Source organism: Crocodylus siamensis, chromosome 11 (assembly GCF_052110815.1).
Source record: "Crocodylus siamensis isolate JL-2025a chromosome 11, ASM5211081v1, whole genome shotgun sequence".
Classification (NCBI taxonomy): domain Eukaryota; kingdom Metazoa; phylum Chordata; order Crocodylia; family Crocodylidae; genus Crocodylus; species Crocodylus siamensis.
In genome coordinates, this window is record NC_143405.1 from 16,524,988 (window position 1) to 16,535,920 (window position 10,933).

Consider the following 10,933-nt stretch of genomic DNA (forward strand, 5'->3'; position numbering starts at 1 on the left):
GCTTGTTTGCCCTCCTGTTCCCTTTGATCCTCATTGGGATTACCTCCCTTTGGGCTTGGAGGATCGTCTCCTTAAGGAGGGACCACTCTCCTTGGACACCTGGCTCCCCTCCCCTCTGGGACCTCAGTGCTTCCCCAACTATCCTCCTTAGCTCGTTGAAGTTTGCCCTCCTGAAATTTACTCCACCCTCAGAGAAGCCCTCCACGGCAATTCTGCACAGGGATTTTAGACATAGCTACACATAACCCAGACACCATAAAACTACTTTCAGGATATTCCTGTATCAACTCCAGTTACTGGGAAGCAAAAAGAGCAGCCCCTTGTGACCAATGCAGTTGCTTTATTTGTTTCTAAGGTTGATCAGGAGGCAGTGGCGGGTGTTAGGACAATCCAAATGTTCTAAAACCCTTTGCCTAAAATCTTCTCTTGTCCTGACTTTCCTATAAGTTCAGCGTTGGCTTAATTTTCATTTCTGTAGTTTTCATGGAATATTTATACCCTTTCCATCTCAGCCAGTTCACTCCATCTGCATAACTTTCATGTACTCCCCTCTTGTAAAGTCCGTTCAGATTGGATTCATGGCAATAAAAGTACCACCAGGCTCCTTTGTAGAGTCCTGCACAGTTGGTAGTAGGGTTATTCTGTTTGTCTTTAGTGGAAAACGGCATGCCATTGTGATAAATCAATGCATCCCCTGTGCAAATTGAATGATGTCATTGTTAACAGCTTGCAGCAAGGTAGTTCTACAGCAGGCATCTTAGCCAGCTCTGTCATTTGGGAACATTGGTGTTCATCTCCCTGTTTCAAGGGTACTCAGAATCCCTTAATTCTGCAATGGGAATCAGAAGCTCATTATAACCATTTCCCTCTTGGCTCCTAATGTGTCACATGCCAGGTTACATTCCCAGCAATCTGCAGGGAGTCAGATATTGCAAAGGGCATTTGTGATTCAGCCTTTGCACTGAGACTCAAAAGAACTGTGGCCCATCATTTTAAGAAAGGACATCTAGAGATTCAGTCTTTGGGACTGAAGGAAAAGAAAAAGCTCAACCTTTCTTTGGGAAAGTGCCAAAACATCTAATGCTTCAGTCTGCACGGCTGCCAACACATCTCCCCCAACCCTACAATAACTACAGCCCACAACAAAACCATCACTATTTCTGGATCTTACACTTACAGCTCCAGAAATGTTGTACATCTCACCCAGTGCACCAAATACCCTGATGGAAAATATGTACAAGAAATCAAACAACAACTGCACAAAAATGAACACACACTGAAAATCTATCAAAGACAAGAATACCCAACTACCTGTGGGTGCATACTTCTCATGAGACAATCCCTCCCTCTCCTATCTCTCAGCTCTAATCTTCAAAGGGAACTTACAAAACACTTTTGTAGACGAGCCTATGAACTTTACTTCATAAACCTACTGGATACAAAAAATATGGACTCAATATATACACTGGATTTATGACACATTACAACCTGCCTGACATCTGATTCACCAGGTACCTGGCAGATCTGACCACTTACACTTTTGTTTTCCCCCCCAACTTTCTCCCCTCTCCTGCTTTTCTGCCCTTTGTCTTCCTAATTTATAGCTATTTCCTTTTTTCACAGACAGCCTCTTTTGCACCTTGAATTGCAACTACTGTAGAGTCACCCTTACTCACCTTTGGCTCCCCCCGCTCTTTTCCCCTCTCCCTTCCATGCTTTAGCTTTTATTTTCCTAATTTCTATCTATTTACATTCACACTGACATCCCATCACACTTTTAGCTTCTCTCATTACTTGGAATCTCAGAACAGCAGAGATTTCCTATGCCTGAAGAAGAGTGATTGTGCCCAAAAGCTTGCTAGAAACTTTTTTCCAACTACTCAGTTGGTCTTATAAAAGATACCACATCTACTCAAAGAACCATGCCTGCCTATGTCTTTAGACCAACATGGCTACAACCCAAAATCCAACAGCTGGACTACAGGTTTTTCATATTTACAAATCATGTGCTCTCAATCTAAAATGACTCAATTTCTATCCTTGAAGTAAGAACAAAGCAAAGATTAAGGCTTGTTCTTGTTTTATCTCTACTTTCTATATCTGTGTAACAAAACCCACCATTAATTTCCTGCTAAGCCATTTAATCTTCATTCAGGCAAAAAAAAAAAGCCTAGCAGCTGTAATGAAAATAGACTTTCAGGACTGAGTAGAAGTAAATTCAAGCATCAGATCAGGTCCCAAGCACTTTCACAATGACTGTGGATATGAAGGGATTCCTGTTACTTCTGCTTTAGGAATTCCTTGCTTTGTGGGAATTTCTTGTCATACAAAAGATTGAACAACAGTGCTGAGTACCTACCTGCATCACCTTCACTGTATTTTCCAACAGCTAGTATGTATTTTTGAGATTCATCTAAAACCTTGAATGTTTGGTATTTGGCAAATGCAGACTTATTTTCAAAATCTGTGAGGTCAATACGAAGTTGATTTATCTCTAATGAAAGAAATTGAAAGAAAGAAAATAGCCGATCATATTCCATCCTCATTTTGCATCTTCAGAACTTTTTTGGTCTACCATAACTGAAGAACTTGGTCAGTATTGGAGCACTATTTTTCATGCCTATCAAATACACCCAACCAAGCAATACCCTTCCTCTTATTTGTGACACCAACTTTTCCTCCTTTCACTAGAGTTTTTCTTTACTTTATTTGCACTGACAAACTACTGTACACCCTTTCTTGGTTCCACCTACACTTTAGTAGTACCACAAGAACTGACAACAAAAAACCTTCTGAAACCTTTCCTACTTGAATTCCAGATGCTACACTCAGATGTGGTCTCATGGAGTCTTACTTAGAAGACTGTCCTGACCATGAGGAATGCTGCTCATGTGTGGACAGTGTAATATGAGGAAGTGGCTGGGAAAGGGCCAAAGCACGAGCATCTGGAAATGAAGCCCTCAGAAGGCAATTTCAGCATTTCCTAGTGTATTTCAGATCTTTGTGTTTGCCAAAGCAACGTAGGCAACAGGAGCCTATACACGACAGCTCGTATGTCTTCAGCAGTTTGTGTTCTGCAGTCCAATTAGCTAGGTTCTCTGTGCTTCTTAAATGGGACAGTATGGGACTACATGAGATACCGACTACACAGTAACCTAATGATACTATGCAGTAGTGCATCACAGCATAGGCAGTGCTAATATGCCACTGTGCAGTGTTATTAGGTTACTGCACAGCAGCATCACTTAAAAGAATTTAACTAGCGCTGCTGCACAGTAACTCCATATACTATGCGCTTATTTGGTACTTGCTTATACAAGTAGTAAATAAATGTGCAGTAAACTAATCACCTAGCCGGGGTCATTTGACCCCAGTACTCTTTCCTGCCATGGCAGGGGTTCGGACTTGATGATCTGCTCAGGTCCCTTCTGACCCTACCAGCTATGAAACTATGAAACCACTGCACAGTAGCGTCTCATGTAGATGTGTCCTGTGTGTACTTCTGAGAAGCAGATCATATGCAATTTGCTTCAGCACTCTAGCCTGTCAGTCTAGGCTTTGACTGAAGCCAGTAGGGCTATCGTGTGAATTGCTCCAATTCATTTTTATGAAAGGTGTGTTTCTGAGCAACATCCTTGTTCTCAGTTGTCCACCTTCACTGTGCTGTGGCCTGCAGCAATGATTCTCCACTGGCTGGCTGTAGCACCCCAAAGAAGTCATGGAGTTGCTACAGTTGAGTCCCAAGTGTGGCAGTGGAGTCATGGTACCTGGATCTGTATGGGAGCTGAGCGGTAGATTAGCAATGGGCCTGCCAAAGGGAGTGAGATAGACGTGGCTATGAGATCAGAAAGGCCTATACTACATACTGGTACTTGATAAGTCTACTTAAGCAAACATGGGATGGTAGCTACTAGCTGAGATCAGTCTCTTTCTACAGACAACACAGCAAAGTTTAAAACACATCCGCACCTCCTGTCTCACTTTCTTCTCATGGAGCCTATTTAAAATTCTGTTCTGCATTCTCTTCACATGAGGATGCAGGTAGAATTTCGTGGGAAAACAAAATGCTGTTTTTAGACATTCACTTACCTGAAGTCGTCAGTATGTTAATATTGTCATTCCCCAACCAGAATTCAGTCAGTCTACTGCCAAAACCTTTCTTATATGCATTCCAATTACGATAAAAGTTTACTGAACCGTCCATCCGTCTCTGGAAGACCTGCAAGGAAAGGAAGGGGAATAACATTAGTTATTATTCTGAAAAAAAACAAGGGTAATATCAGTCTTGTGCAGCATCAACAATCAAATTGCTGTTAAACTTATCCAGACCTTCTCTTCCTCATGAACATATAAGTTCAGACTTGTATAGGTTTTCTTCTTTATTTTTAATTTTGGTTGAAGACCTGAAGAGGTGGAAGAGACTAAAAGATAATGGCATTACTATAGTCTGGCCTCCAGTATTCATTGGCCGCAGAACCTCACCCAAGTACTGCACAGAAGCTACCAGTAGAAGCCTAATGCAGTACACAAACCCAGTGTGAATTTCCCTATATTGGAAGGCTAAGGTATATCCTGTATGTAGGAAAAGGATGTGTGACATGAGGCAGCAGCTGTAGAGGAAAAGAATAAGGAGACTTTCTAAGCCCTTTTCCATCTGGGCAAGTGGGCTTTTGTGATCATATGAGACACTCATCCCCTGAGTCCCACAACAGCCCAGCTGGTCCCTTATCCTGTTACTATATTAGTAGGTAACGGTGAGATTGGGCAATACCCCGGTCATATCCAATTTACTCTCACTTTCAGCACCCACTCTCTGCCACTGTGACACACGAGACTGGACAAGATGGACATATGATCTGACCCAGTAAATGGCAGTTCTTATAATATGTTAATAAAGTACAATAATATTTAGAGTTCGTCAGAAAACCTTCTGAATTCTAAAGAGTTTAAAAGGGCACTTCTGTAGAAATGAAAAAGCTTCATAAAGTTATGTGGACTTCACTGACATTTCCTTTTGAAACAAAAGAAGGAAAAGTTTTTGAGAATGCTGGAATATCCCATTCTGAAATGTTCGAAACTTTTCTCTTCAACAAGGATATTCTTTGCAAATTGTATTTTGTGCTGTATTAGGACATACTAAAAAGCACCAACAACACTGGATTAGAACACTTCGATCAATCTAAAACCCTTTGAAAATGCTGGTAGTTTGAATTCTGATTCACAGCAGTCAAATGTGAATGCTCTAAATCCTTTGCAAAACATTATTTCCATCCACTGAACAGCTCTGAGGGCCTACAAGACCTCTCCTGTCCTAGACAATCAGTAAACTATTCCTCCCTCAGCTTATTGACCTCTTCTTCCCCAAAATGCTAAAGAAAAAGAATCAAACTTGTTACTTTCAAATCCCCAGCCTCACTTTTATCTGAAACGCTCACCAATTTGCACAGGAGGGGAATAGCATTTTAAGAGACTCAGTAGCATCTTTTGGACGTTCAGATTCTAGTGAACTCGCATCGTCATCAGAGTTATTACAAATACCTGACAATGCTGATTGTCTCTTCTAGGCACATCCTGGTGCAACAAAGCTTTGGAGCAAGCCCACACCCAGTGAAATACATGACTTTTGATAGTATCATGACTGGACAGTCTTTTCATTGTTTTCACTTACAATCCAGCCACCTCCATCTGTGTCCATGTCACAGAACACGACCATGGGCTTACAGTCCTTAGGATAGATGGTGTACCAGCCACTCAGAAACACCCCTCTATCTAACAGTTGCTTGCAATTCTTTGCTCCTGAAGAAGAGGAAAATTCAGCTTAATTAATACATTCTGAAGAAGGGCCACTCAAAGAAAAGTGATTCTGAAAATTTTTAAGAAGCAAGATGTTTCAAAAAGCTTTTTTCTTGCAGTTTAAATCCCAGGGCACTTGGCATCCTTTTCACCTACCTCGTCTTCCTCAGTCTCAAACTGAGTTGGATGCAGTATTAAAACTGCATGCATTTGATCTCTCTACACTGTGAGATAAATTCCATGTCCCCTGAATGGGAGGAAGTGACAACTTCTGCAACCACTTGTGATATCTCATTATTATGACACTCACCTGCACACCATATCCGGTTCAAATCTTCCTGTCCTGTATATGAAAAAAAATGCAACTCAGGATGATACAAGCCAGCCAAGAGACTACTGTTTTCCCCTCAATTCCTGCTCAAGCCATGTAGCGGGTATGTATCATAAATTACAGAGCAGTAAAAAATATATAATTATGTGAACAGCATACAAGCTTAAGATGGACCAAGATTCTGGGTTTTGCTTTGCTCTTAGCTGTGTGTATTTCACGTGAAAGCTGCATGTATTTCACCTCCTACTGCCTAGGAAATGACCTGCTCAGCAGCACAGAAGCGGAACGGGATCTCAGAGTCCTAGCGGACTCCAAGATGAACATGAGTCGTCAGTGTGACAAAGTCATCAGCAAAGCTAACTGCACTTTGTCATGCATCAGCAGATGCATGACAAACAGAACCAAGGAGGCAATACTTCCCCTCTATCGGGCGCTGGCCAGACCCCAGTTGGAGTACTGCATCCAGTTTTGGGTGCCACACTTCAAGAGGGATGTGGATAACCTGGAGAGAGTCCAGAGAAGGGCCATTCGTATGGTTAAGGGTTTGCAGGCCAAGCCCTCCGAGGAGAGACTAGGGAACCTGGACCTCTTCAGCCTCCGCAAGAGAAGGTTGAGAGGCGACCTTGTGGCTGCCTATAAATTCATCTTGGGGGCGCAGAAGGGAATTGGTGAGGCTCTGCTCACCAAACCATCCCTGGGGGTTACAAGAAATAATGGCCATAAGCTAGCAGAGAGCAGATTTAGACTGGACATTAGGAAGAACTTCTTCACAGTTAGAGTGGCCAAAATCTGGAAAGGGCTCCCAAGGGAGGTGGTGCTCTCCCCTACCCTGGGGGTCTTCAGGAAGAGGTTAGATAGGCATCTGGCTGGGGTCATCTGAACCCAGCACTCTTTCCTGCCTATGCAGGGGGTCGGACGCAATGATCTATTGAGGTCCCTTCTGACCCTAACATCTATGAATGGCCTGTAACCCATAGAGTAAGCTGAGAATGCTGGAGAAGAGCTTCCTGAACACTGTTGATTGTGGCTATACATTGCATGTATAATGCTCATGCATCACAGCTCCCAAAGCTGCCTGCTTTTGATTGCATGGTCTAAATCACTGTCAGAAAGCCCTCATCAGAGTTTTTAACTTCTTTCCCAGCTAAACTCTTCTCTTGACTATGAGCAATGAGCAATAAAACAGCTATTCACGTTAAGGATTCATCCAGTTGGGTTTATCAAAAACTAGTTTAGCTGGTAGGTATTCCAAGCACCTTAGGGTGTGAAATCCATACTTCTTTTTCAATATTTTTGTAGACTTTAACACATTAGGCAGTAAATGCAAAGAACACCAGGCCATATAACTTTTGCCCTCACATACCACTTCAGGCCTATAGGGACATTATGCAGAGCACATCTCTACCAAACCTTCTAGCCCCTGATAAAGGCAGCTGTGCTGCTGTCTGCTGGTAGGCTTATGTTGTTGGTTTCTCCCTTCCCCACTTTGTCCTAGTCATGTAGTTGACCACGGAGACAGATATTTCCAGGCCAATGGATTTAACAGACTTTCAGGGGGATCAGGTCTGGATTGTAATCCAGATCCAAATGTGTTGATTCCTCCCCATCTCTTAAGTATCAGCTATAAGGGGTCAGCTAGTGGGACATGATGGAGTTCAACACTATGTGCAGGTAAATATCAGGCAAAAGCTATCTGTGTTCTGCAGGGAGTCCTGATTTTAAAATGAAACAAAGTCCAGGAAGAGGGCATTCTTACTTATTTTTGAAGCTGATCCAGGGCTTCCTTTGTCTCCTAAAGAAAAAACACATGAGACAGCCTTTCAAAGGTAGGTAATCTCACCCTGATCTGAGTTCACTTCCCTCTGCCCTGCCCCCACCCTCTCCAACACTTCATCTTGGCATAAAACCCCAGTTTAGCTCCTTTACTCTGTTGCATTCTGAGTGTTGGACAAATTCCTTCAGATGCTGTCAAAACTCCAGCTAATCCCAAATCTCAAAATACAAATCCTAACTGGGTGTCAGCCAAGCAGAAATGCTTTACTGGCACTGTCTGGAATTCCACATATCGTGCAGCAGATCTCCGAGACAGCTTGAGCCCCAGGTAGCTGGCTGAGTTGATGCAAGACCTTCAATGGACACTGCCTACATATGGTGCCTAGCTCTTTTGAAAAGCTCCTTCTGTGCCTAGCTGAACAACCTCCATCCCCAAGAAGAGCACTGCAACAGCAGGGGTGTTATTCTCCCAATAAAAATAATGATTTAAGTTCTCCTTACCTTCTGGACCACTCTCACCAGGGTCGCCCTTTTCTCCTGATGGAACAAATGGACAGTGTGAGCAGGGACCTAGCAATCTGAATGGGAGCTCAGAACTGGGGTTCATAAGGCTGGGGAAGTTGAATTTTGACAAGGCAGCTTTGGAAAAATATTTGTGAAAAATGACCTTAATTTGATTAGCTGCTCTTTATGAGTCCCTATGCTTTCTTGCTCAGGAAAATTTAAATCACCGCTGATATTCATAACACCGCTGACCAGTCTTGTGGACATTGATATCAGATGCTCTTTGATCATCTCTCCCTTTAAAGGTTGTAGTTAGCTTGTCAGACAAGAGAAACCGCCATGTGACCCCTCCCCATGAAGTGCCAGAGCTTTTGGCAAGCATTTTACGGTGTACCCATATGCCACCAGATCTCTGGGAAATACTTAGGAATAACAGACACTGTTTCAGCTATCAGTATTGGATTTTTAGTAAGTCAAAAACCAGGAAGAGGCCCAGATACAGGGAGCCTTTGACAGAACTGGAATCAAGACATTTGGCAAACCCCAATCCTTGAAAATGTTTGAAAAAGCCTTTTCTCTTGAAATCACATATCTAGTCTCTGTTTGCTTTTACCTTTGTCCCCAGGTGGTCCCATCTCTCCAGGAGGCCCGGGGGGTCCAATGTCCCCTGTAGATGCAGAAAACAAACCTCAACATCCTGTCCATTCAGTAGACATTACAACATACCTGCAATCTCACATATAGCCTGCGCCGAACTTAGAAGTAGTGGAACCCAGCCAATTGACACCAGACAACAGTATGGCCTGTATTCTCTGCAGACTTTGAAAATAGTACCCATGCACATGGTCCTAAAACTGGATTTTAACCAGGATAACTGTGGCTATTCAATAAGTACTTGCTGCTTGCATAATAAGATTCTGAGGCAGATTTCCGTTAGGTGTCTGGCAACATACCTGTCTCTCCTTTATCTCCAGGTTCTCCTTTGGGACCCATGATACCATCAGCTCCAGGGAAACCATGGATAATATCAAGCTTCTCAGTTCCATTGACTCCTGTTATTTTTACTTCTGGAGACATGAAATGACATGTATTAGAGCCACCGGATCTGGCACATTCGGCAAATGTTAATTTCCGGAGGGAAGCAGGGTCTGCATGCAACATCAGACAGAGCTCTTTTTTTTTTTGGCTAGAAAGGCAAATGTAATCCAATGGCATGGGTGCCCTGGACTTGGCAGCAAGGCACAGATAGGAGGAGAACGACTGTGCCAGTCTCATGGGACTTATATGAGGAAGGCCTGCACAGGACACTTTTTTGGGCCTTGGGAGAAAGCAGAATCCGGGTGGAAAGCTTCTCTCCTGCATTCCTCCTTCTGGATGTGGCCTTTGTATCCTGTGCTTTGTTGGCTCGATCCCTGCTGCTCTCTGAGTCCACACATCTGTTGCTTGGAAGACTAAAGTTTGAAGAGCTTTCAGAGTTATAATTTGAATTTAATTTAATGCAATTTATGAATTAAATTTAAGGGATTTAAAATGTCACTTACATTTGCCTAATGTAAATTACTCTCCCGGACTGTGCAGTAGTACTTTAATATATTAATGGAATTTTAAACCTAGTAGTTAACCATAATGTGGAGGCTTTCCTGCTTGTGTCCATCCAGAGAAACACATGGGGGGCAGGAAATAAGCATTTCTTTGATGAACTCATGTGGATGAGGAAGGTGCAAGGTCCTGTTTCCATGTGCCCAGGAGCACTCTGGCAACATATGTTTTCTTTTCTCATGGTTCTTCACCTACTTCAGCCAGCACATTGTATAAAACCCCAATGTCTCTGTGACTCCTATGGGGAGGGGCTACAGAGGACAAGCTCTAGGCTTTTTCTCAGCAGATGTTCCATCGACTTGTTGGCCTTCTCCCCTTCTCATATTTCAGTTCTCATGCTTCTTTGAATTGCTTCTCTTTTCCACCTCCCATGCCCCAGTGCAATCAATCCCCACATCTGATTCTCTTTTCAGGTCACAGCAATACACTTTTAGGGCCCCTTTCTTCATGAGAATAAAGTGAACTTTGACGTGCACTTGATCTCTGTGGCCCCCAAGTCTAACCCTCAATGCAGATGCTACAGTGTGGCCTTGAGAAAAAACTAGTAATTACCATACTGTTAAAGGGAATGATTTGGTTTCTCACCTGGGCAGGTCTGCTCTTCCTGACATTTTGCTACTGCAAAGCAAAGTAAAGCAAGGAATATTTGCTGTGTGCCCTTCCCCATGGATGTTGCTGGTCCTTGCTATGGCAGCTCCTCTTGTCTTCTCAACACTCTCTTCTTTGTGCTGGGGCTTCAGAGCTGAGAGCTTTTTCCAGGTAATAGAAATTACAATATTAGGCTCCACCTCTGAACTCTGCCTTCCCTCTGTATTCCACACTTCTCCACTGAAATCATTCTGCAGAGTATCTCCACTAGAGCATGGAGAACCTTGCAAAAGCTTGAAACCATTTTCAGAACAATAAATCCTCCTTGTTCTGGTTCCTCTTTGG

At 43.0% G+C, this 10,933-nt stretch overlaps 1 protein-coding gene across 1 annotated transcript; it reads right to left on the reverse strand.

Moving 5' to 3' along the window:
* Positions 1-440: 440 nt before the first annotated feature.
* LOC149855487 (ficolin-2-like) lies at positions 441-10,667 on the reverse strand. Its single transcript, XM_090022577.1, has 10 exons — positions 10,586-10,667; positions 9,355-9,468; positions 9,015-9,068; positions 8,399-8,434; positions 7,881-7,916; positions 6,104-6,136; positions 5,669-5,796; positions 4,090-4,219; positions 2,360-2,494; positions 441-694 (listed from the first exon to the last, which is right to left on the reverse strand). Exons 1-10 carry the CDS (start codon positions 10,665-10,667, stop codon positions 441-443), a joined length of 1,002 nt encoding a protein of 333 aa, XP_089878703.1.
* Between the last annotated feature and the right edge of the window lie 266 nt (positions 10,668-10,933).

Bases quoted from the DNA above. Each gene is read 5' to 3' on its own strand.
- LOC149855487 (XM_090022577.1), bottom strand. From the start codon at position 10,667: ATGGGGAAGGGCACACAGCAAATATTCCTTGCTTTACTTTGCTTTGCA. The intron at 2,495-4,089 runs GTAAGTGAATGT...TTCTTTCATTAG, and splicing joins TAACATACTGACGACTTCAG to AGATAAATCAACTTCGTATT. The intron at 695-2,359 runs GTAGGTACTCAG...CAATTTGCACAG, and splicing joins ATACAGTGAAGGTGATGCAG to GGGATGCATTGATTTATCAC.